The sequence below is a fragment of the Chaetodon auriga genome, chromosome 6 (genome assembly GCF_051107435.1).
Source record: "Chaetodon auriga isolate fChaAug3 chromosome 6, fChaAug3.hap1, whole genome shotgun sequence".
Lineage (NCBI taxonomy): Eukaryota > Metazoa > Chordata > Actinopteri > Chaetodontiformes > Chaetodontidae > Chaetodon > Chaetodon auriga.
The window spans coordinates 3,997,953-4,025,604 of NC_135079.1; the positions used below are offsets into that span (position 1 = coordinate 3,997,953).

General features: G+C 43.0%; 1 protein-coding gene across 1 annotated transcript in view; it reads left to right on the plus strand.

Annotated features, from left to right (window-relative positions):
• The first annotated feature begins 3,458 nt into the window (after positions 1-3,458).
• Positions 3,459-27,652, plus strand: part of LOC143322327 (copine-8-like) — a 57,558-nt gene continuing 33,364 nt past the window's right edge. Inside the window, exons 1-4 of the mRNA XM_076733455.1 lie at positions 3,459-3,749; positions 15,423-15,463; positions 21,561-21,607; positions 22,760-22,863. Coding sequence (XP_076589570.1) covers positions 3,667-3,749; positions 15,423-15,463; positions 21,561-21,607; positions 22,760-22,863 — 275 coding nt within the window. The 5' untranslated portion in view covers positions 3,459-3,666. The remainder of the gene's footprint in view (positions 3,750-15,422; positions 15,464-21,560; positions 21,608-22,759; positions 22,864-27,652) is intronic.

Below are 27,652 nucleotides of genomic sequence, written 5' to 3' on the forward strand. Positions count from 1 at the left end.
CCCTCAGCTGCTGAATGAGGCTAATGCTGCACTTGTACTGAATAAAGTTTGGGATGATTTACACTCGTCATATAGTCCTGTGATTGTTCCCAGCAGAGCCAAACAAACTGAAACAAGAGCGTGCAGCTCTGTGAGGCGGCTGCCTTGAGCTAAATGCTAATGTCACTGAATCTGAAGCCGATACAGCTGTGGTTGTTTTTTCAAATCACAAATAAAAGGATGGTTAACTTTACTTTCTTAAAAGCTCTGCAGACTTAATCCAGAACACAAAGTGCTTGTCTGCAAGTGCAATCTGCAACAACAGTCATTAGATGTGTGAAAGTGAGAGTTTTCTCACTCAAACGTCGACTGTGTTCCTGGCACGGCGAATAACAATCAGCAGATATTTGGATTTTCACGAGCAAGGTGCTTCCAACACTCTGGAGGCTCCTTCTGTCTGTGTTTTACCTGCACAGACGTCTGAAAGAGGGACAGCAGCACAACAAAAGCAAATGAATTCATAGTTTCTTCCTCATTTTGCCTTCCATCTTTGATGGGAGTCAGATCATCTTGAGGTCATTTTTAGGTCGTACAAACTGCCAGGTGCTGCGTTCAGGTACAGATGAGGGGCTGCGTGACATCATTTCAGCCAGAAAATTACACTGAAATTTTGGAAGAGACATTCAGTCCCTTCATCCAAAATGTGACTCAGAGAAAAGTGTGAAATACTAATAAGCAGAAGGATCGTGGTTTCAGCTCTGCGACAAAAACCCCCCAAACAGGGAGGAGATGCATGTTAAAGCTTACATACCTGACGCAGACTGATGCGTTCCCAGACAAACCACAGCATGTCTCTGCAGCAGTGGTAGGTCGTGACCCCTCCAGAGGTCACAAAGGGTTCGCAGGATTATGAGCAGTAAAAAAAAAAGAAGAGTAAACACAAAATGACATTAATTATTTTCTGACTTTTCTTTTTTAGCCAGCAGCATATATCTATCTCTATTTGAACAATTCTTTGTTTTTAGGCCAAATACCTCCAGGACTGATGACATTCTCGTCTCTTAGCTGTAGTTTATGTTTAAGGCTAATTAGCAAACTTAGCATGCTAACACACTACACTAAGATGCTAAACATGGTGCATTATACCTGCTATACATCAGCATGTTAGCACTGAGACGTAACATTTAGCTTGAAGCACAGCCTCACAGAGCTACTAGCATGGCTGCAGCCTGCATAAAAGACGTATAAAAGATTCATTTTAAGGGGTCATAAGACGGTTGGTTGCTCTGTAGGACTATAACAGGATGCCCCTCCCCCATGAAAACACACGTCTCTTTATTTGTCAAGCCTAACAGGTGTTTGACCTGCAGAATGAACTCTCTGTCTCTTTCTTCACACTAATTGGAGGTGACACACATATTTCCATTTTTAGCTCTCGGTTTCATGCTGGGCTTGTTAATTGAGTTTGTTTTGCTCAGGTGGTCATCATCATCTGGCTTCAGTGTGACAGGTTTCTGTCCAATCACAGTGCAATCAACTTCACCCAACCCTTTTGACTCTGGCCTCAGCTCATGTGACAAGTGGGTTGTTGAAGGAAGCAGATTTCTGCATGTGGGCTGAGAATAGTGTCAGTTGCTCTGTGGCCATTTTCAGTCTCATTTTGAGACACTGCATGTCTTTAATCATTTGAAAATGAACACTTTTCCTCAAACTCTGGTCACACTGATAGGTTTATTGCTTTCCAATTATACTCCAAACACAAACACTTTTATTTTCTCTCACCCACTCGGATAACGATGGAGAAAGTTGTCTAACTTTCTGTTTTCTTTGCCAATTTCCACCTCGTTCAACATAATATTGTAAAAGACGGTTATGAGCAAAATTAGTTTGTGGATAATTCAAGCTCATCCACATGATTAGAGGAGCTCATAACATTAGTGCAAAAAAAAAATTAGATAAGAAAAACTGCTCATGTTTTGAACAGTAATTGTCAAGCTGCTGCTGGGAAAAGAGATAATTTAATTGCAATAACACAGGAACTCTTCACCCCTCCTGACAAGAATATGACAAGAAATTACATGAAGTAGAAGAAATAAAGTAGAAAGTTGTTGTTGTTGTTGTTTCAAACAGTGCATGAATCTCTGATTTGAGTTTACTGAGCGGTCTGAAGGCAAATGTCCTCCACAGAGCCTCCTGAAAGTGTTTTTTACTCATTAGCAGACGCACACACCTTGCTGATGTTTTCATGTCACTCTCGTTGACATACATTCTGTAGCCCCTGGTCTAGACCTTATAACCAACCCCAAAACCAAGTCTTAAATAGTCTCAGACCAAGCGAGAACTGGCCAAAACGTCCTCATTCTCAAGGTCCATAACTGGTAAATCCCTAAAAATGTGACCGAACAGATGTTTATCTCCACAGTGCGACTGGTTTACACATCAGAGGACCTTCACTGGAAGCTGTTTCCCTTTCATTGAGATGAAAGTTTAAAACCATGTGGAAAGATTATTTGAGCTCTGGAGATGATGATGCTTAAAAGTCAAAATACTTTCCACTCTGACATTCTCACATGTTCTGTATATATCAGACATAGTATCAAATGTATGTATTTCTACAGTATTCTGTTAGTGATGGCAATGTCAGTCAAACAGCTGCTCCAACATTTAGGTTGAGGCAGATGACTGGACCCCAGCTAGCGCCATCATCTGGTCAAATTTTGAATTTACGCAAAAGGTTGGTTTATGACCAAATAACTGCCAAACAAACGCCATTCCCATCAACGTCAACTGTATATTGTGTTAAGTGCTAATTAGCAAATGTTAGCATGTTAACAGAGTAGCCTAAATATTAGTTATACCTGCTAAATATCAGCATGTTATATTAGCCTTGTCGTTTTGAACTTGTTAGCATGCTAGCATTAGCATTAGCAACGTTAACTATTGGCATACGTTCTGGTCACAGATGCAAAACAAAGATGGCCGCCCGGAAGCGTCTCAACTGTGTTCTCAATGGTGCAGCAGAAGACATTTTTATCGTCCAGGTGATTAAAAGAGTCCTTAAGGCGTCTGAAAATACCACCAGGACGGCGGTGAGTTTTCACAACCTTCTGGATTTTCCAAACATTGTCTGTTAATGATCTTTTATAGAAATTCTACCCCTGTGACAACAAATGCTAACGTTAATAGTACACGTTAGCTACAGCCACTAGCGTGGCTGTCCGGTGTAGCATTATAGCTAACTGGTTTTCGACTTTTCTTCCAGTTGATTTTTACTTTACATTCCACAGCCGAACCCTAAAATACACCAAAGCTAAACCTTACTCATCTGAAACTAATTTCTTAGAGAGAAAATGGAAACGATGATTTATCTCTGCCAAGCTATTTGGCCGTTACAAGTCGATGAATACTGTACACTCCCACTGTGCGTGCTTGTGCGCGCGCGTGTGTCTTCCCTCCCTTCTCCTCCGGAGCACTGAGGCGCACAGAGACGCGACTCCGGCGCGCAGCAGCTCCGCGTCTGCGTTTCTCTCTCCGGTGCTTCGCGCTTCCAGAAACTAAACAGCTCTCTTCACATTGCAAAGCTTCCTGTTTATTTCCCCCTTTTTTTTTGTCTTATCTCAGTCTCTCTCATGCCGCCGCTAAGGCGCTGGATTCGGGGCGATTTGTGATCGACCAAGCCGCAGCTCGATGAATATGGCGTGTATCGGGGACGCGGACCCTTTCACCGCTGCGATACCTGCCACCAAAGTTGAACTCACGGTTTCTTGTAGGTGAGTACCGACTGCTGCTGGTTTTCTACACAGTCTGCTGCTGTCACAAATACAAATGACATGTTTTTATGTGTGAAATTGTTCAGCAGTTTGATATTTGACACCCGGAGGAACTGTGGGTTACTCTGCGTTACTACGATGGATGGATGGATGTTGTAGAGATTAAACGCACCAGAAACTCTGTTCGCGCTCGGTTTTATTGCCAATGTAAAGCGTAGTACTATTGATTTTAGCCAAAAAATGTAGCATTTTAAGGGGTGGCTTTGCCTTTGTAGTGGAAGTTGACTGATAATCCAGAGATTTGAATGGAGAGTTGGAGGGAAATGCAGCCTTTTTGTGCGTCTGTTGGCAGCAGTTTGCTTTTGGATGATCTCCAGATGGAGGTCAGAGTTGGCATGTCTTGTCACATCCCTGATACAGCTGCCACATGCAGAGCTGTGGGAATTTATTGTTTTTGTCACAGCAAATAGCCACTTTTAGTTCCTGGTAATGATGTAGGCTCATATTCCACAGATTCAGATCTCTCTCTGAGGATGGATGAAGCACGCATGGACTGTGTTTGGTTCAGATTGTGGCAGCTTTACTACTGAAGCACCATCCTCCTCCTGTCATACTGTAGCACTAATAGCAGAGGGGTGTAGTAGATGGAGATGGAAAGTAAGGGGCTGGGAGCAAGGGTGGGAGTAATTACTGGATGCTGCAACTGGCTGATGAGATTCACGTACAGTAGTCAGCCCTAATCACAGCTTATTTATTTAATTGAATATATTTTCCATATTTATTCATCCTAATTTGAAATATGTCAATCACTGTCGGCTATCTGTTTGTCTGTCTATCTATGTTAGATCTCAGATTCTCGATTAGTCCATCCACAGAAAATGAATCCACCGCTTTGGTGATTGATTTATTGTTTCAGTCAGTTTTCAGTCAAACACAACGATAATCTCTGGTTGCAGCGTCTCAAATGTGAGGATTTGCTGCTTGTTTCTGTTTTATTTGACAGTAAACTGAATATATCTGGGCTGTGGAGCACTGGATGAACAAAACCAAAGTCACCTCAGACTGTGGAAAGCTGTGGCTGGTCGTTTTTTTCTGTCTTCTGACATTTCATTGGCTGATTAATCAATTAAACACAAAATAATTGGCAGATGAAGCAGTCTGTGCATGCATAATAATATGCAGATAGTTGACAAATTAAGGTAAAAACCAACATGAAACGTCTTTTTTAGGTGTTACTTCATCACACGCTTCCAGAACAGACTCAGTGTAGAGCTGCAGCTAACTGGTGACTGTGAAACCACAGCATATGATTCATGTCAGGGAGTTGATTGATTATTGAGTAATAATCAAGGAAAAGTACCAAATATTCTTTTGGCATTGTGCTTTTTTTGGCTTGATTTTCTATGATAGTAAATCGTTGTTGAAAGTTCTTTGTTCACCTGGAAACAGCTCACAAAACAATCTCCCCACAAGGTCCATATCAAAGCTGTTCAGCAGCTCTCGGTCGTATCTCATGATCTTCATCAGCAGATGGAGTTTCCTCACTTCTTTTGGACAAAACAGCCAATTAGAATACATCCAACTGCAGACTTTATAGACCAAATAATTAGGAAAAGATGAATGGATCAGAAAATTAGTTGTTGGTTGCAGCTGTGTGTCAAACCATTCACTGACCTCTGTTGTCTGGCATATGGAAGCATCTTTGTACTTATTTGGTCAGATTTTTCCTTATCAGTGTAATATCAATACAGTATTAGAGACTATTATCAGGGATTTTGGATATCTTAATATCGTAATATAGCTCAGAGTATGTCTTTACTGGTAAATGTGTACTGAAAATGTACATTAAAAAGTCTCAAAATCCGAGGCAACTTCTTTAAGTTACCAACGATATTTAGTTTAGTTATGAAACAGAGAAAACTTCCACATATGAAAAGCTTGAACCAGCAAATTTTGCCTTGAAAAATGACTCAAACTGATTTATTCTACATAGTTGCAGCTTCATTTTCTGTGTATTGACTAATCCATTCATTGTTTCATCTGTAGGAGCACCAGTCACCCTAAACTATCATCAGTAGTATGATGATTAAAACACCGTATGATCTCTTGATGAAACTGTTCAGGTGTATTCAGGAATACTGTGATATTGGATTATTCACTGTCACGCAGCTCTACGGGTTTATCCTCCTGCTGCAGGAGACCAAGCTGCTGTTGCTGTTTCATGGCCGTCTGAGATAAAAGCTGGGTAATGGCTCGACAGAAGAATTCAGTCTGTTAATGACCTTAATGATTCTGAGATCAGAGCCTGTGAAGATGTTTCTTCCAAAATGAGGAAGCCACCATCTGGACAAAATAATTGTACTTTTTGAAATGATGGCATCATGAAAGAAAAGCTCTTCAGTTCAGAGTTATGAGTCATCTGTGCTTTTCGTACAAATGCTCTTCTTATACATGCAAACATAATGCGTACGCTCCGGCTCATGAATAGGGGAACATAGTTAAAGAAAATGGATGGATGGGCAGTGCAGTGACGAACTGCACTGACATTTCTTTAATGGTCGTAGAGGAGTTTTGAGTCATTTGACCATTATGTATTTTTTCCTCCTGGTGTCTTGTCAGCTCCCCTGAGGAGGACAGTACATGTTACAGCTCTTTAGCACATACTGTAAACCACCTCTCATCCAACAGAGGACTGAAGCAGCTATTGCTATGCAAAGTTGTGAAGTTAAATGATTTAGAATTTGCTCCTTGGATCCTTGAAAATGAGAATTGTTGTATACAATCGACAATTCATGTCATGTGGACATTGTGTTTGGAGAGACGCTCCTGTTGACTTCACTCAGTGTTCATCTTAAAGCAGCATAGACAAAATCACACTCACCTCCATCGATCTGAGGTGGCGGCAGACTTCTCAGAAGTAAACATCAGTGAAATGTACAGAGCTTTCTGTCACTAAGGGTGGGCGAGGAAAAGAAAATCCTGAGAGAAAGCTTTTAAGTTTATAATTTATCATTATTCATCAACTGATCTGAGCTAATTATTTCCTTGATTAATCGATTATTTGGTCTATAAAACATCAGAAAACACAAAAAAATGCCTGTCGTGATATCTTAAAGCCCAAGGTTCTGTATTCAAATGACTTATTTTGTAAGAAAATCAGCAAATTCTCACATTCTAGACGGTGGAACTATAAGAACTTTGCCTTTTCTTTTTTTTTTTGCAAATGATTAATCGATGATTCATCTGATTGTTGTGGCTCAAATATGTGAAGCTTTGAAGTTTCACATGTGTCCTTCTTGATTAAAAAAATTGAGTCATTGAGTCACTGAAACATTTGTTCTGAATGCCAGTGCTGTCGCGTTTTGATCCATACGATGAGGTTTCCAGTGTAGTTTCCACGGTTTGACAGACGTATCCATTACTGTGATTTAATTCTTTTCATAGAGAGGACAACTGGTTAACACCCTCAGCAGCCTCACCGACACGAAATTTACCAGCCCTGAGCTGGTGGGCGGTGTGATTTTCCCACTTTGGTGTGCATGCGTGTTGGCAAAGCTACTGAAGCATTGAGTGTAGATAGATCCCCTCCTTCAGCGAAAGCCCTCCTTCACTCAATAAATCCAAACCATCGCCGCGCTCATCACGTGTGTAGTCAAGCAGAAGAAGTGACAGATTGATTAACTCAAGTCCAATATTGTGCCCCAGTGAGAAGAAAATCCCTCAGTCTGCTGCAGCAGTGTGTAGTTGTTTGACTGATGAGTGCCTATCAATCCTGATCACATGGCCTCGATGACACACGCGCACAGATGGAGTTTAGTTATGTGCATGGATATTAAGCAGCCTTGAACGAGCCCCGCGGATGGCCCGTCCTTGAGGAATGTTTGTGCACAAAGACATCGGCGCCCCCGTCAGGGTGGCTGTCATCTGATCTGAGCGGTCCACAGCGGAGAGATAGCCGTGACCTTTTGGCACAAAAGGTAGGAAGTGTATCCCGTCGAAGAATTGACGTGTTGTGATGTGGCGGTATTGAAGCTGGACGCTGACCTGCTGAGAGGCCGGTCGATGTGTCACAGCCGATGTTGCACTTTCCACGAGGAAGGTGAAGAAAGAGACAGAAAGACTTGTTGGAGCAGAGGGGGAATCCTGTGTGCATGTTTCTTATGTTTCAGCACCGAACACAAACAGCCAGCATCACTGCAGCATAAAGCAGCTTTATCAGACACCTTCAGTGTCTGAATGCTAAAAAAAAAAAGGCTTGAAATAAGGCTACAGCTTACAGTTCTTTAGGTTTTATGATTATTTCATCGTCCATTAATGCTTTGATTATTTTTGTACCTATCTGTCCATTAAATGTCTTGGAATTGCAAGTTCGCAAAGTTCAACGTTTACAGAACGCTGGGAATTTCTCCTTCAGTCCGACCTCCAGTCTGAAATGCAGAAAATATTTAATCCGCAATTGTGTCAGAAAATCAAGTTTTAGATGCTGGACAAAGGCAATGTTTGGCATTCCTGCTTGAGAAATGACTTGTTGTTAATGAAGTAAAAAACAGTAGCAGTGCTTCTTGCTACCACTGCTGATTTGACCCCAGGACCCTGAGATCTGAACGCAACCACGCACACTGTGGACTGTCTCATTTCTCTGCAGACAAGATCAAACACTGATTTTTTTCTCTGTATTTTCAGTATTAAGTCTGCATGTTCAGAACGGTCACCTGTGAGCGTTTGATCAACAGCACAAATACAATGACTCAGTACAAACTCAGACCATCTTCTTGTCTGTTATAGGGGGAGATGTTGACGTACGACGTACAGCCCAGTCTGACAACTTTTCACAGTCAATCGTAATGTAGAGAATTTGGTTTTAAGTTTCCAACTTTTCTGTAACGAGACGTAATCTTGGAAGAGAGAGAATCGTGATGCATCTAAGAATTCTTCTTTTTTTTTTAATGGTGCCAATTTGCCACAATAGAAGCTAACCGACTTTATATTCATGGTCAAATGAACATGGGGCTAAAATGATTTAAAGAAACATGAGGAAGAGTAAATTCAGACTAGTGTGGCTCTAGCTTTGGACACTGTTGTAATGAAGTGCAAAAAATCCTCCAGATAGAATAGAATCAGAGGGACAATCCCCTTTATTCGTCACACAGATACATGCCCATATCATGCCCACACACGCCCATGCACTGGTGAAATTTAACTTCCGCCTTTAACCCATCCTGGTCGTCCTTCCTCCGCGGCAGACCAGGAGCGGTGGGCTGCCATCCAACCGGCGCCCGGGGACCCAGTTCCTTTGTCACCATTGGTCAGGTGGTGATCTTCTTGCATGTTTTTAGTGGGGGTATATTTTATGGAGGATACCCCAGGTGAACACAGGGAGAACATGCAAACTCCACACAGAAAGGCCTTTTTCCTCAAGCAGCAGGCACCGAAGGCATGGTGGAGGACACACCCCCGGTGCCCGCAGCGAGAATCGAACCCGGGACCTTCTTGCTGTGAGGTGACAGTGTTGCCACCGTGCTGCTCTATTGTTTCACACAATTCCATTTTTCTTATTAATCTACGAGGTAGATCTAAAAACTAAAGGTGCAACTTCATGTAAAAAAATAACAAAATGAATAGGAATCACACCTGTTTCCCCTCCACTTCTCCTCCCCACTGTTGCTTCACCTTGTAGCTTTGCTGCTAAAGTGTATTGGTTGGTTTTGTGAATCCTCCACCATTTTGGTGAGTATAAACCTAGAGATCATGTGGCGGATCCAAACCACAGGAGGCCCAGTGGGGGTCACGCAGAGCGGCTGCTTTAATGAGTTTTTGAAGGAGTCATTGGCCTAATTAAGGCACCAGCCAGCCACAGTAGCTTCACCTGGTTACCTCTGAGATGGGACGTGGCTCCAGCACATTACTAACCAGCTCACCTCCTGCCCCCTCTGCTCCTCTGCTTTCATCTTTTGCATAGCCACTTTCCTCCATCTCTGTGATAGCTGTGGACAGATCTGAAGCCATTCTGTTGATTAGTAGTGTTTGATGCCCTTCTGCTGAGCACAATATGTGATTTTAATGCAGTTGGTGTGCTTTGAGCTAAAAATATTCCAGTAATTTTAGACTCCCTGAGTAAGCTGTAATCACAGTTTAACATCCAGCTTTATAGTTCATATACTGTATGTTACTGTTATCCATGTGAGGGAGCGTGCTTAGAAAATGTGCTCTTGCAGTGGTTGCAGTTGAATTTTATAGAATGAGAAACGTTGATCTGGTTGATTAAGGTACAGAATGTATTCATGCTCACAGCAGCTGGTCAGCCGATAATATTTTCACTGCAAAACAATGATGTATGGAACAACTTTGCAGATGTGACACTGGATGATCTGTCTTGGTCACAAGTTTTACCAATACATATACAGTTTTTGCCAGGTCTGTTATTAAAATGTTGCTGCAGTACATTACTTTCTATAAAATCCCAGTCAGCTTCCTAAGATTTCCAAAGCACATGATGCTGTGTGTGAAATGATGAAAGTCAAATCTAATCCTAGTTCTGCAGCCTAGAAAAATGGCACCTTAGTCCTAAATATGTCACTCAGTGAAAGTCTGCTGTGTGTCCTCCAAGTAGCTTTCTCAAAGGTAACAAAAATCTGTCATACTGTCTGGGGAAAAAGCTTCATCTAAGCTTCCTCCAGGACTGGTAGGGAAACGCTGGTAACATTATGGTTTGACTATATCAAGCAAAATATTCACAATATATGAAAGGTATGCCTTGTCACCTTCAGAGGACATGTACACTTATTAAACTTTCTCTTTTAAACCTAATGTAGCCTCATTTTAAATGTCTACAATGGCACTACGTTTGATTAGTACGTCTTCAGAGTAGCTCTTAAGTGACAGAGTGCTGCTGCTGTTGGAACTTACCAAGTGATAAGTCTCTGATTAGACTTCTAAAATGAAAAGTACCCGCCAGAATAAAAAACCTGAAGCCTTCTGAGACGTGAACGGCAATGGATGAACCTACACAGATATTGTTTAATTAAATTACAGCTATTTAATTAGATACTTTGAATAACTCCTGGCTTGTACTGTAATTGCAGTAGTCAGTACTTTCAGAGCTGTCAAGGGTCATGAATGGGATTTTTCAGAGGAGCTAACAAGAATTGAAGTGGAGATATAGCTCTAGAAAGCTCAATTCATAATCATTTTAGTTGGTGGTCATAATGGAAGAGGAAGGTTTGATGCCCATTGATATGGATGAACGAAGCAGTTAAAAGTTGTGCAGTAAGAGTTTTGCTCCCACAGTCATGTTGCAGGACTCTGTTGTTCCAGAGTGGCTCCAGCAGTCGTTATTCTACAGTAATTCTGTTGACAGGGACTGCTGATGGTGTGTCTTTCTGTCAGTGAAATAGGATTCCTTTAGTTCATTATGCACGTCACTTTCCTCTGAGCACCCATACAAATACACCCTGAGACTCTGAGAAGATCGTTGAGAGTTAAGAGAGTGTCTCAGGTGTTTCAAAGGTGGATTGATCGGAACAGCTCAATTGACCTTATTGATCTGCTGTTACTTTCCCAGCAGGACAAGCTTGTGCTGTTCATTACTGTGCCTTCACAGAGAAGACCTCTTTGTTAGCGCCACAGACTGCTGCTGCACTTACAGTAGGCAAACTTGCTCATCGGTTGGGGGGGTAAATGTCTAGGTAGTGGACTTTGGTGCGTGATGGGAGTGACTGCCCACACTACAATCGGGACCTCTCTGACTTCTAGAAGCAAGAAGCCGAGGAGGTTTTCCTGCTGAGAAGGTTTCCTTGCTTTTTGTGCTCCTGTGGAGTCCAGTGAATGGAGGCTGGCACAAACACTGATGGGGTTAATGCTTCCAATCCCGCCGGAGCCACCCAGGCTAAAAATGTAGCCACTCACATCTTTCTCATAGCATGTGTTAGGTTAGCTGGAGGAAGCTCAATGCCTGAAAACTGTTTTGGAAAATGTTAAGGTTTGATATACTGTATACTCATCCACTGAAATTAAAAGCAGCAGCTTAATTGTTGGGAACTCACCATTTAGCATTAATAATTTGGTGTACACACACAGGAGACTTGGGGAAACGCTAATATTTATTTGCAGTCTAATGTTCACTGTCCTTTTAGCTCGGTTTTGGTCTCCACAAACCAGGATAATATCTGGTCAATAACAGCAGCTAACTTTGTCTGTCTGCCGTTTGGTGCTGGGCAGGTAATGTACAGATGTTTTGGTAGAGCTTTGTCACTGCTGCTGCTGGAAATGATGCTACAAGAGCGAAAAGAGTGAAATAAAACATGAACTTGGTGTGCTGTAAAACCAAAACAATGAGCTGAAAGCTGCTAAAACCAAAGGTAGAGATGAGGGGAATTGCAGATTTCGTTTAACTGTCTGGATTTCACATTAGACATAATCATTCAACCCATTGTTAAGACAAGAATATTGATTAGTGCAGCTTTAAAGGACTGTGGTTGTTTTGGATGTTTTACATTATTTGTTATTTATTTAAAGTACCACAGTTGTTTTAGATTATTTCTCATTTTCAATTATTTATATCAAACTACTTCAAGATAAGGGACACTCACTTGAAGACAACAATGTACACATTTTGGACAGAGAGGACAGATGGTTTGGAAGAGGAGGGGAGGCCATTTTCATAAAAACAAGACCTGTTTCGATACGGACCCCCCCCCCCCCCCCCCCCCCCCCCCCCCGCCTGGATGATGTAACCTGTTTGACAGTTAGAGGTTGGGGTGGATGGATGTGTGAGTGCAGGGTATGGTACAGAACATGTCCTTGATCTTCACTTTGGATGCACCACCTTCTCTTTGTCTTTTATCAGCTTTAACATTTGAAATAAAAATGCGAGAATAACAACGCACCATTGAAAACTCGTCCACAGTCACGCTCCTGTGATGAAATCCTATTTCTTCCTTTTTGTGTGTCTTGTTGCAAACCTCCAAAGGCGATGCAGTGTTCCCTTTTTTTTCCTCAAGAATACATCTTGTTTCATCTCAATTGCTCCCACAGATGGAAGTCCCCCGCCCCCCTTCCTCACATACAGGTATTTAAAGCTCCAGCTGCCATGTTTAGGTGGCTGTGATGTAACTGGTGGGATTTCAAATGTAATTCTGGTGTCGAGGAGGGACCGCTCTCGTAAATGTTTGATGAATGACGAGGCACTCTGCTTGGACCGCCCAGACGTTTCCCGGGCTGCCCGCGGTGGAAAGGGCTTTTTAAAGAGTCGCCCGTCTCTATCAGGGCCAGGTGGAAGCCCGAGGGTGCACATGAATCAGAGGGAAGTTACCATATCGGTAGAAGTGTGTGGCGTTCTGCCAGCACTCACACACACACAGTTTCCTGCCTTTCATATGCTCCTTATACCTTTTTTTTCTTCCTTCTTTCCTCTGCTGGATCTCATTCCCTTCCTCCACTCATACTCCTCTGGGAGCCAACAGAGTACAGTATTGCTTTTTTGCTGGACATTTATGCCATTTGGCAGGTGAAGTCAGCCACTTCTCACTCCTACACAATCTCTCAGACTTGACGCCAGTCATAAACACAGCCCCGATATGACAAGGCCGGATTCCATCGCTTATTATCATTTATTTAAGGTCTCAAAGCCGGGGAAAGGCCGGTAGGCGTGCCCTGACAGTGAGGCAGCAGAGCGTGGCGTTTTACCATCTGGGCCACACTGGGATCAGCACAACACGAGTGCCTGATCTAGATACATCACTAGCCATCAACGGCTTGAAGACACTCGCTGCTTGTCATACAGGACAGCACGGGCGACAGAACGCTCGCCCTGCAGCTAGCATGATAGTAGGAGCCTCTTGCCCCTTCGTCTCTCTCTCTCTGTCAGCAGAGAGCAATATGGACCAAGTCATGCTGCTGCCATTATTGCAGCTTAAAGTCAAGCTCTCCACAAAATCTCCCTTTAAGAATCAAAATCCTGTGGGCTTGGACAGTGGCTGTAAACGGTTTGTTGTGGCTCTTAACTGCATGAACCACAAAGACTCAATATGGCTGTGAAGAAAAGCCGATGTTACGCCGGCTTTGCTTGTTCACGCTGAACCAAATAACGCTGGCGTAATGCAGCTGGAGCGCTGGCGTTCTGGAAGCAAGCGTGTCTCGAGTGTCGAGTGTGTGTCCCGCCCTGCCGCCGCACCCTTTCTGCTCAGACATTGATTCGGCTCTTTAACGCCCTCTGCTGCTGATTTCAAGGTGGGACAACAGTGCCCCCACAAAAACCGTTTTTAATCGTGACCGCATGAAGGTGGGAAAATATCCACGTGAATCGTTCCTGTACAAGTCATTTCTAACAGTCTTTTTGGAAGATAATGACAAATGTCGCGTTGTGTCGTTGAGTTTGGAGGACTTGTAAAATGTTCCATCTGCAAACTTCACACTTAGTCCCGATGGCAGCTGTTCTAACACAAAAAGTCAGCAGTGACTTGAGACATGAGCGTTTTTGTTAACATTTAATCAAAATCACCATCTTTCCCTAAATGTTCCCTAACAGTCTGGACACGACCTGGATTCTGGTGCACAGTCCTGTACTTTGCAGATGCTGCATAATTGTAGCATTTCATCCACTCAGAGAAACATGGTCTCTTAAAACAACCCAGTTAGCATTAACGTAATTATGAACGCAAATCAGTTGTATATGAATGAACTTCCGAGGAGGAAGGGTTGCACTGTATTGTCTTAAACTTACAAATCTGAAGATGAATCAGATGGAAGGAATTCAAGTTTTCACGTGTTTTCTCATTGTGTCCACTGGATCTGTCTTCTGATTTAAAATGTCATTTAATAGAGTTTCAGCGGCTCCTCCACAGTAGATTTTGGGGTCATGTGTCCCTGCTGATGGCCAATGCACTCATATTATTTAGCCTTTCGGGGTTAGCTCTATGAAAGCTTTATGGGGTTTTAATGTAGGATTTGGCAGGAGTACAAAGCTGAGTGAGTGCGTGAAGGGTTTGCTTCAGCCCCTTTGGGTGTTGTCAGCCTTGTCCCTGTCCTCCGAGCCACCTCCTCCTGAGACCTGGACACTGTAAGCAAATGACACACAGTTAAACCACAAAGCTCCAGTGCTGACGTAGCAGCCGGGTTTCCCTTTTCTGGGCCGGAGCTGCTCCTCGGTTTCTTTCTTGTCGGGTCTAGAGCAGCTGTGACTTCTCATCTTTGTGTGCATATTTAATTCTGTCAGAGCTGTTTAACCGTGGAGTACCTCAGTGGAGCCGAGCATCTGCTCTGTGATGGGACTCTTTGGCGCATTTATCCCTCCCCCTGCAAAGAGCAAAGACTGGAGTGTCATGTAAATTTGATGGCAGCCTCCACTGTTGTTGCTGGCACCCAGGGAGTGCAAAAAAGTGAAAAATAGGTCCTCTCCTCTGCTGTTTTTCTGTACGTTTGAAATATAAATGGGCTCCACTTTAAGCTCGATTTTATAGTCTGTTTAATGTTGCTGCCTCAATGACTTGATGAAATGGCTTTTGTTAATCAAGCCAGCAGAGGATTACGCTTAAACAAGTTGTCGGGGTTAGTGAGGGAGCTAATTAGGCAAGGTTTAGTGTTTTAATAACTTTCTAGCTCCACTTTCTGTTTTGAAGTGGGAGCTGTGCAATTAATTTTTATGTCAATGTGTCTCTTTGTTTTCTTGTTTTTCAGAAACCTGCTGGACAGAGACACGTTCTCCAAGTCTGATCCAAGTAAGCTGTTCTCCCATCACACACACACACACACACACACAGAGACACGTGCGCATTAAATTCTGCAGACAAACAGAAAAATCCACAGACAAACATCCACCACACGCAGGCTGATTTTAACTGTATAAACACAGGCTTGCATGCACTGCTCATGGACAAACACTCACTCACTCACTCACACACACACACACACACACACACACACACACACACACACGCACGCACACGCCGTGCCTCGCCTGTGTGAATCAGTAGACATTTGCATATGTCAGGGGTCGTATTCGTCACTGTTCTCTGCTCCCAACGTGAGTGAGGGGAAGCAGATCATCCTCACACACAAACCAGCCAGTTCCCTCCTGCAGATTAAAGGACACTCACTCACACACACACACACACACACACACACACACACACACACACACACACACACACAGGTTCACACATACACACTCCTCACTCCCTTGACAGCAGGGGTTCAATTTGGCAACTGGTCCAGTGGTTTTTAAAGGTCCAGTGTGCTATCCAGCAGCAGTTTGCCTGATAGGGAAATGTGTTGGATTGGAGATGTTTTCTCCTTGTAAAGGTGCAAACTGAGTTCTCATTTTAGAGAACGCTTTTGTGTCTGGCTAACATGTCAACACCAAGGCCGGGTATCAAAACCTAATTCTTTTCTGATACAGACTGGAATGCATCTGTCGCAGCGCAGATTGAAAGCCGTCAAACACCAAAAGCTGGAATTTAATGGCTTAGAAATCCTGTGAGTGAACGTCTACAGTATGCGCATCATGCGAGTCGTGAAAGATGGCAGGCTACGATTGGTTGATGATTGGTATGATTGCCAAATCTGACTCAGTGTCCATCTCAAAAGGAAAACATATTGTACAATCTGACCCTTCTTTTATTCTTTTGACAGTCATTTTATCAAAGCAAACGACAGCTGCTTTTTAGGGTTTATATTCCTCAAATTAGTTTTAAAATGTATTATTCAGTTATTGGTACCAGATCTGTGGTCTCTTACCAGCACGATTGTTGAGAAGGAATCCCAGCCTGACTCAGTGCTGAGAACAGGTCCTCTCACACTCACGTACACGGGCACACGTGCACAGACAAGCTTGAAGCCTGTAAAGTAGTTCCTTGCTGTTTCATCTGTCGTGCGTGCTTTGTTTTCTGTAACAGACTGTGACAGTCCTGTCTGTTAAAAGCTCCCTCTCTAAAAATAGACATGATGGGAGGAAAGTAGTCAGTTATGATGGAATGATAAAGTTGAAATATATGTTTTGTTTTTTTTTTGCCCTCTGTTCATCCAGGGTTTGGTTAGCACGCATTTTTTCAGCATCACCTCGCTTCATTCCCTAAATATTCAGCACTTTGCCACCTGGGTGCTGCGCAGCGAACCCATCGGTGTTTTTAGCGTTGGTCAGTGCGTGTGAACACATAATTGATGAGCTCCCAGAACCGCGGATTGGACCTTTAAGTGTCAGACGGTGGGAGAGGAGGATGAGCATCCCTGCCCACCCCAACGTTTATGCAAGGAGGCACTTGTGCTGCGTCCATGTCTCTGCTCTGCTGACAGCACTGGCCCCAGTCACACAGCATTAGACTGCCTCAGCAGAGCCACACACACGCACACACAAAAAGTGCACACATCCAGGCCTCAGGCAGGCTCATGCGCCATATTCATATTAGCTTATAAAGCTGGACAACAATCCAGCGTTTCTGTTTTGTGCATGTTTGTGTGTATTTTGGACGTGGTGCAGGAATATGGATGTGCTTTGATCAGCGTGCTTCAGCAGAATGGAAAAGGGCATTTAGCAGACAGGAACATGATCAAAGTGCACGCCATCAGTGTCTCCTACATTCAAAACAGAGTTGGTGTTATTTTCAAGCTCCCTCCCTCATCATCAGCCTGATGAATAGCTGAAAGTGCGCCGGTACGGATGGCGAGGATGCATCGCTATTTGCAGGCGTGTGATTGATGTATCACTTTCCCGCCCGCTCACAAGCGCAGGGACCATGTGTCATCCCGTGCCTCATTGCAAGATTAAAGGATGACTATATATTCAACCAGCTGAGCCCCGGCTCACGACGCACCATCCACAACGGAACATATACACCATTCAGACTGACAGTTCGCCAAAACATGGCAAGTTTGAGCGCTCTGCCGCCGCACCAGCCGGGTAATTAGGGTGTTTGTTCTCGTGTTTGTGCTCAAAAACAGTGTGACATTTTCAGCAGTGATTTGGAAAAAACAGCAGTTTACTACAGAATGTTAGTCATAATGTCGTGTAACCAGGCTCAACACGAGCTTCTTTCTAAAACAACAAATGTCAGTTTTTGTGGAAGAAAAACAAATTGATCAGATCGGCCCGGTGATGAATTTCACTCAGTCACAACTGCTAATGAATTCATGATTGAATCAGTCATGTCACCTCATCAGCTGCTGGTGGCTCATACATTAACTCTGCCATAAATTTAATTTGTTAATTGGGTAATTAATGATAATGCATGTACCTCAGAGGAAGGTGTCGCCTTCCTAATCAGATGTGTCAAGACAGATTAAATGTGAATTCCTGTCTTCATCCCTAAAGCTTGTCAAAGTTTGTCTTTTTTAAAGGTTGTGCACAAACCGCAGCCATGAGCAGCATCAAGTCAGAAATAGGGGTAATACTGTAGATATGATCTGAGTAACGCAGAGCCTCATGGCTTCACCAGCCCCTTACAGACCGCAGTTTTAATTGGTTGATGAGGCTTTAACTGAACCCCAGTCCCTTCATTTAAGTGAAAGCAGTAGTTTGGCGTTTGTGGAAATACACTCACTCACTTTCTTGCTGAGATTTAGAGAAGAGGATTGATACCGCTCTTATGTCTTTGTGGTAAATATGAAGGCGCTGCCAGCAGCCAATTAATGCTTAAGCTCAGCACAAAGACTGAAAGCAGGAGGAAATAGCTGTGGCTCTGTCAACATCTGCCTACCAGCAGCACTAAATCTCACTAATTAGCATTTTCTATCTTGTTTAATCCAGACAATAAAGAAGTCTAGAAATATAACTGGCTCTGCAGTATCTCTGGGACTCTGTCTTGGCCAGGCGCAGCTGACTTCCACTCGTCTTTTATCTCTGTGGGGTTTCCAGGCAACTTTTTTTGCCGTCCCCCCACTTTCCTCCCCCTGTGTCTGCCTCTGACAGGCTTATATTGATAACAGAAAAAAAGACCACTATGGAGAAGAAGAAGAAGAAGAATGAATGAATGAATTCTTACACGCCAACACTCATTTTGTAATAATACAAGACAGTTTGGAGCAAAAATCTTTATTAAAAACTCAGGTGGGAGTTTAATTTACATATTTCTTAGAGACCATGTGCAACAATTCCAACAAAGCTGTAAAACATGAATAAAACAAAATGTGATGAGTCCATTTAAAACAGCACAAAGACAATAACTTCAGGGTTGTACAAAAAACATTTGTCTTGAACAGAGGTGAGCCCGGTCTTTCCATCTGTAGTCCCTGATTAGGTAAACACAAACAATAATACAGTAAATACTAACCTCAGTGTAGGCAGCCATCACTTTAGAGTCCTTAGTCTCATTAAATGACACTTGGCCAATGTTGGACTCACATTGGTTGTTGTTGGAATCAATCCTGCCAACTTCTTCCAGAAGTCTGTAACCACTGAGCCCAACCAGCTCCACATGGATCCCCATGGCCCCCGTGGATGGCTACCAGCCAGGCAGACCATCTTAGTGGTTACTTAGCACTCAATGTGAGCTAAAAGGCTCAGGTTTGGGTTTTTTTTTTTTTCTTTAGTGCTTTCATACGACCAGATAGGAGACGGATGGGGAGAGATTGTTGTCGTGGCCTTTTAGAGTTGCCACTGTTGTTGTTCAGGTGGAATGGGCTGGAAACAGGTTGCTCTGCCTTCCTTCATGAGGTGTGTTTTTAATAAAACGTTTCTTTATGAGGCCCGTTCAAGACGAGCCGAGCACTTCCACCCCAGTGGAGTTGATTGTAGTTTCTTCTGTTACTGTCTGTCACAGTCAGTAGTGAGGACATGCTTTGAAGTATCACAGCAGCAGCAAATGTAGAGTTTGTGCTTCTTGCTGTAGATTCTCTTTGCACACAGCTTTTTTGCCATCGATTCATTCTGCACCTGCATCTTTACTTGAGCGTCGTTTGTTATGATGCTGTTACACCAGAGTACTGTGTTAACTAAGAAACACTATTTTTCCACTACAGAAAAAGTCATACCATAGAGATGCTGAGCTACTCATTTCCACACCTCTCACACTTCCTCACGAGACATTAAATATTTGTTTTATCACAATTTAATTATTGCAGTAATGAAAATAAATAACTCCTGCGTGAGGATTACGAATTCATCTTCCCAAAAGTAATCTATTCCTGCTCCTTTGTTTTGTCTGTTCATCTATTGCAGTCAGACTATGCTAAATCAACGTTATCAGTAACAAGTATTTCACATTATTTCTCAGTCAAATCTTGTACCCAGAAGTCTGTCTGCTGCAGATGAGACTTGGGAATTGGGTTACTGCAGCTCTCTTTGAAGGGCTCGGTTAGGAGTGGCCTCGCACGCCAATGAGTGCAGTGCATTCTGGTTGTTGTGGGTTCTCTCCCTTTTGAGCTAAAGGGAATACCGCAGCCCTTTTCTCCTTTCTGCTGCAGAGACAGACCAGTTTTATGGAAGAGCCATCTTTCCAGCGCTGAGGGGGAATATTAGCAAACGTCAGAGACTTATTTGGTCGTTCAGTCATGATTGTGTAATTTGAAGTACCAATCTTAAATCTTTTGATTTTGATCAAGTGTAAATTTAGCTAACTGCTGTACTCCGTATCGGCAAGCTAACCTTGGCTTTGTCAGTTGGTCAAGGTAACAGTTAAGATAAGAGGTAAGATGACACTTTATTAATCCCCCCTACGGGAAATTAAGTCATTAGAGGCAGCAGCAAAAGCAGCAGGAATATAAAAAATACAAGATAGAAAATAAAAAATCAACCATGTGTACATATATTCTTGACAAAAAAGGCGAGAGTATGAAGAAATAATATTACTAATGGGAAAAAGATTGAAAATTGCACATGGTTTAAGTACATCCAGGTGGTTTAAGCTATATAGTGATAACTTATGGTGAATGGACTGTGTTTCTATAACGCTTTTCCAGTCTGCCGACCACTCAAAGCGCTTTCCACAATGCAAATGTGCCTTCATCCATTCACACACACATCGGATCAATTTGGGGTTCAGTATCTTGCTCAAGTATACATCGACTTGTAGGCTGCCGAGGCCGGGGATCGAACCGCCGACTGCCTGATTAAAAAGACGAACCTCCTGAGTCACAGCTCATTTCTGTGGTTCCACACATTTGAATTATTTAATCAAACTTTGTTCATCTATTTTTATGCTATTTTCGCAAAGGCCATGTGACGTATCTCTTTTGGATTTAGTGATGTGTAGATCTTAAATACTTCCTGTACGTTATAGGCAACTTAAGAACTGCCGGTGCAAGCGGTTTTTGATTTTTATTTAATCAGGTAATCTCACTGAGATCACACATATGTCTTACATTAGCATTTCCATCACTACTCACTTCAACATTTCACCAGTGAAACAGATGTCTAAGTGTTTGGTCTCAGGGGTTTTCAGAGTTGTGAGTCGCTGCCATGTGACAGATGTGTATGAATACAGTAAAGGCTGCTGGAATGCAAATGAAATGTCATTTTAGTGCCAGCTGATTGCCTCCCTGTGTTTTCACCAGTGGTCCGTCGTCAAAAAAACACTCCGAGACTCCCTCGGACGGAGACGCTCGAATGTCAATAAGGAGGACTTTTCTCCACCCACGCAAACACTCACTCACCCCGTCCCCGTCCTCCCCCTCCCTCCGTCCTCTCCCCCTCTCTTGGAAATATCATCATGCTGCAAGGCAAAGTTCCCGTGACATTTAATTAGGGAGTTTTCCTCTCATGTTGGGTCTGGGGAAAGAACACGCTGTCAGCTGACTTCTCAGCGTGGTTTGTTCACTGTTAAATCCTCTTCAATCAATCTAAGCCTCTCCTCTTTCTCCCCCCTCCTCTTTCTAATTCAACAGTTTGTGTGCTGTACACTCAAGGAATAGCCAACAGGGAATGGAGAGAGGTAAGTACAGGGGTGGGGTGGTGGGCGGATCATTAATAACCACTGAATGCTTCCAAGCAGTTTAAATGGCAGCAATGCAGCATTTCAGAGTCACATTGAAGGACTACAATGAGTTTTTTGGAGGTTGGCCTATGAGCCAGCTCACACTCTCTGTTAAATGATCAAACCGTGGGAAGTGATGCTGTTTCCGTCCTCTGAAGTGCTAGTTTAAGCCTATTGGATCAATGAGTTTTGAACTTAAAACATTTAGCGCTCTGGTTGTTTTATTTACTGGCTTCGTGCTGAACAGCTTAACCATCACATGCAGGCGTTTGTTTTCCGAAAGTGCAGAAATGTTTAATGAAATTGCTGAATCACTCCTGCGGCGTTCATGTTAAAATGTTTGTGTGACGAAAATAGAGCAGGTCTGATTATCCTCAGGTCCCTTTCGGATCAGGGTTAGGGCCACAGAAGGGATTTGTAAGCACGGCTGATATGCAGATTGCAAATTATGGCAGCTTCCTGTTTGACAAACTATTGTCATTAGTAATTTGCAGATTCATGTGTGACTTGTGCAGGGTTTTAGCATGCTCGTGAATGAGTCACGAGCCTCACGCTGCAGCTTGAGGGTTGCACATTTTGTGAAAAGGGCTGTAGGTATCCTTTGTTGCATAGTCTATGCAACCTTTTCCTGGATTTGCAATGGATCCTTTTCAGATTTGGGACCCCTGAAGTCCCAGTAGCCTGCTGGTATGCTTAGCCAGGATCAGTCACTCAGATTGGCGAACTTTCATCCTGTAAGTAACTAAGTGAGCATGTCCAATGATCACAAACCATATGAGCCCTCCAAAGCTGCAGCGCTGCAGTTGTTTATTGTAATGGGACAAAACTGTAAAATTTGGCCTGAGAGTGGTGCTGACAGGAAGGCCATGCCGTCACTGACATCAGCACACACACTGGCAATTTTTGGAGGTTTCAGACTCAGCACTAAATTATAAGACTTGACTCAACTTTCTGTGTCAGCATCAGATGAACTTCAGCTTGGTTTTGGACCTTTAGCATTTAGCATGTTGACGTGTTTTTGAGCCTTTTTGTCACACTAAAACATATTCATATTTTGTTGCTAAGTGGTTCTTTAAACATTGCGATCATCTTTTCTCATTTCTCCTCCAGTTTGGCAGGACAGAAGTCATAGACAACACCCTCAACCCCGACTTTGTCCGCAAATTCATCCTGGACTACTTCTTTGAGGAGAGGCAGAATCTGCGCTTTGACCTGTGAGTTAACGGTTGGCTTATGCGTGTCGGTGTGTGTGTGTTTGTTTTTGTGTATATCGTGTGTGTTGTGCAGGCGTGGGTGAGAGTTCTGCTGTGTGTAGAGCAAGGCTGAGTTAAAACTGAAATATTCATGGTCTGCTCGGAGGGAGACGTAAGTCGTCTCCCCGTTAAATAAAAGACAAGTTTTCATGCCGCTTTTTCACCAGCATTTCCGTCTGAATTGGTCCCATTCATAATCTGCTCTGAGACAAAATAGAGCCAGCTGCACACAGCCAGTGTGGTCATTTCAAGTTCGTCCTCACAGTAGTATGTTAATGAGATTTCAAATCCTGCAAAGGTCAATTCATTTAAAGTGATCAAGCCTCTGAACTTCTACCTCAGTCAGTTTTATTCTGTTTTTAGAAGATGTGCTTTTCATCAAACATTTTTCATTATTCCTTATGAATTTGAGTCATGTTTCAGGATGCAGTGCAGAAAAACAGCCCTCATGAAAGTAACAAATGACCTCCTTTCGACAGCAGATGCAGCCGATTGCTCGCTCTTAATCCTTTTAGACCTAAGTGCGGCTTTTGACACAGTTGATCATACAATTTTAATTGACTGCCTTAAGCGCTGGGTGGGTATCTCTGGGTCTGCACAGAGTTTCCTCAGATCTTACTGCTCGAATAGAACCTGCTTCTTTAAAACGGGAGATTCTTCAGCTACCGCCGCAGACAACACGTCTGGGGTTCCTCAGAGCTCATTTTGAGGTCCCATCATGCTTTTCATTTTGTAGTATCGTTTGTCAACATCATTTGTGAAGTGTTTTCATTACTATTCAGAAGATTCCCTCTTGTATGGATGCATGTATGACTTGGTGTTGTAGGAGGTAACACAAACTCATACAACAGCTCAACAGGCTTTTAAAAAGTGCTTTGATATCAAGAGTTGGATGTTCCTTTAACCCTCATCATGACCCCTAAAAAGCTTGGAAAACTTTGTGAGCTGAAGTCACGGTCGTGTTAGTCTGGCTTTTGAGGGTCACTGTGCTTTTTACTTATTAACTTTAAAAGATCATAATTTGGTGGCAAAGGTTCGGCTCTTTGACGGAGCTCTGAAGGAATCTGAGGAGCAGCAGAGTGTGAAGTCCACCTTAATAAAGACATGAATCTTGAATCTTAGTTAAATATACAATACCAAAATGCACATTGTGTGGAGGTAATAAAGACGAGCTGTTGCCAAGCTCTTTTTGACATTAAATCGCTGAATTTGTCTCATTGGCTAGAAAGTAAGTGATCTTATGATGTGATTGACATACGATTAGAAAGCTGCCCTCATTGTTTCATTGGGTTCAGGTGTTTTGTGCACGACAGATTTCCTGATGAGCTCTGGGTGTGCGTCAAAAAAGGATTTATCGTAGCTAATAATAGAATATTTACATACACGCTCTCTTGTCCACATCAAATACGCCTTTTTTTGTGAAAAAGTCACATTTCCTCATGTAGCCCTAAAAGTCGAGCTGTCCAAGTAATTATGATAATGTGTATTTTTCTCTATTGTGTTCCAGCCTCACACATATTCACTGTATTTTCCTCATGATAGCTCATGAAATATGGAACGACTCTTTTGTTTGTTTACTTGTTGGCCTGTCAGCAGGCCCTCATGCTGCTTACGAGCTGTGGGAGGTTACAGTGAAGGTCAAGGAGAGAGCTCTGTGTGTGTGTGTGCGTGTGTGTGTATGTGTGCAAGTAATGCATTGTAATTGAGTTGTATATAAAGTCTGTAGTCTGTGTCAGATAGTGTGTGTGCATATGTTGAAGCAGGAAAGCACGTGTGTTCAGGTTTGTGTTTGTACCTTTAGAGAAGTACACTGTGTGTATATTGAGATAGTTTTGTGTGCATGTTTGTGTGGGTGTATGGATGCAAGCATGTGTGTTTAGACCTTTTTTTTTTGCATGGCTGTGTGTGTGTGTGTGTGTGTGTGTGTGTGTGTGTGTGTGTGTGTGTGTGTGTGTGTGTGTGTGTGTGCGCGCGCACTTTGATTTCTGTGTGTGTGAGCATGCCTGTTCAGCTTTCTGTGTGCTTCTATAAAGTGAAATAATTGGTGTGATGTTTTGTATTTGTGAGTTTGTTTGTGTGTGTATATGCATGTGTTTTTATTGTGTGTGTATGTGTGTGCGCATGTGTTTTTATTGTGTGTGTGTGTGTGTGTGTGTGTGTGTGTGTGTGTGTGTGTGTGTGTGTTCACATGTGTGTTTTACAATCTGCAGGTATATTTCTGTGTGCTAGAGTAATACAGTGCAGACTTTGCCAGAGTATCATGCAGGATGCTAAACGCTGACGAGCAGTGGAGGGTGATGGAGTGTGTGTGTGTTTGTGCGCGTTTGTGCATGTATCTGTGTGTGTGTGTTTGCAGCCTGGCTGACTACCTGCAGGCCTCGTTGTGAGTGGGTGAGCATCAAGCCTCCTGCTTGTCCTCTGGGCTGAGGGTCCTACGATCACTCGCAGCGAGGACATGGCTTGCCCCAGCCCACACACACACACACACACACACACACACACACACACACACACACACACACACACACACACACACACGCGCCTGCCCTCAGACCAAGAAAAATGCCCAAAATCATACACACACTGGCTCACACACAGACACCACACTGCTCAGGCATTATTTTGCGCTCATGTTGAGCTGAAACACGCACACACACATTCACACATTTCTCATCGCAGAACCAGTGGTTACTCCTCCTCAGCCTCTGTCCTGAGGTCTGGAAGTCTTTTTTCACTGTGCCTCCTATAGCCCTTCATTACCTCCACCTCCTTCACTTCCTCTCAGCCCTTCACATCCCTTCAGGACATCCATACAGCCAGACAGCACCGAGCTCCCCGCAAACTGCCAGTATAGCTGCTGCTGAACCATCCCACGCTCTCTTTACCAGAAGACCCCCAAGCCATGACACACTTTGCTTCCTCTGCTGCTATCTGTGCCTGGAAATCCTGTTAACCCTCATCTCACTGCTGGCCATGTTCAGTGCTCTTTTTTTTTTTCCTTTTTTTGGAGGGGAATTGAAACTTGAGATGCTTACTGAAGCCAGTGGAAGCCCTCCGGGTGGATGGGTGTCTAATCAAGGGTGGTAAATTGGATCAGACCTCAAAAAATGAATTGAAATATGCTCCCAAAATGAATAAAAGAAGAATACTATACATAGCTCTCACATTAACTTTGAAGATATCTCCTCTGGAGTGTAGCTAATCGAAAATCAATTCGTATGGGAACAGATTTCAAATGTAAAGGAACCTTGAATTTATTAAGGAACATTTATTCTCACATGAATTCTTTGGAAATAAAGTATATGTTGCTGCTTATGTGCATGTACTTTATAGTGTCTGTAACACTGTAAAACTCTCTATGGCTAGACAAGTCAGAAGACTATAGTTTGACATTAAAATGGAATCCGTGCTCTGAAATAATTTAATGTTATAGGAGGATTAGTTTTCCCTGCAGTGTTATTACAGTATGAGTCACGATCATAGGACAATATTGAGAATCATGCATTTTTCTTTATTATATGGAGTCACATAATACCTCTTCATTTCAGTTATTCTACTGCAGTTTCACCATATTTAGTTTTTTTGCTTTGCAAAATAACAAACCGCAAATAGAACCTGGAATCAACAAGAACCAAAATCAATAAGCAAAGTCAGGAACAATGAACTCTAAACCCAGTACCTAGCCGTAATTTGCTGGGATTACAAGAACGACAGAGACGAAAATGGTTTTAAATGTGTTTCAAGCGGCAGATTTCAGTCATTTCAAATGTAAATGAGCCATTAATCATTTGTTGGGTTCATTTACATTTGAATTGTTGAAAATCTGCTCATTGTATATCAAAGTCAGATCTGAGTTTTTTTTCTGTTTTTTGTATTTCATGTAGGTACTCATCACATTGCCCTCGTTTGGCAGATGTTTTTTGTCCAAGGTGACAAAATAAGGTGAATCAAACTGCAACGAAACAGCTACATAACCTAAAAATCCCTTTAAAAATTCCTTTTATAGCCATATTTTTGGTAAAATACCATGTTCAGGATAGCTGAATATACGCTAATAAAACATCCTGTATGAGTCGCTGTGAAGGCTTTGGGAAGGCTCCACGAAGCTGTTAAAAACCGGAGCTCAAGTGTCAGCGCGCTGTCGTGTGTTGTTGGCCCGCCTCTCCGGCCCCGTTTGTTTGTGTGCCATCGTTAGTCATCATCGCTCAGTTCAAACGCAGCTCTGAGCAGCCGCTCCCCCCGCAAGACCCACAGCACAGGACCAAGAGAAATCCTGTCTGGCCCAGTGCCGATGCAGAGTGATCTCATCCACACACACACACACACACGCACGCACATACACAGTCACACAAAGCAAATGTGCACTCACGAGGCGCCGTGGGACATTGCTCCTGCACACACTCTCATGTGGGTTTGTAGGTGTGTGTGTGTGCAAGTGAACATGTGCAGCCAAATCATCATACATACATCAGTAGTATGTTTTTCTTCCCTCTACCCCTCTACCCCTCTACCCCTCTCTCTCTCTCTCTCTCTCTCTCTCTCTCTCTCTCTCTCTCTTTCTTGCTGTCGCTCATTATTAAATGAGATTAAATGAATCATTTATGAACATTTGGGACTGACAGAGGCAAGGGGCGAATAGAACATGAAGCGCACCTGTGCATTTTGCCGACGGCGCGTTGCGTAACAGCAGCGTGTTTCCTTGCTCTTATGGAATTACATTAGTAACGGTGCTGTATTGGAGGCCCTCACC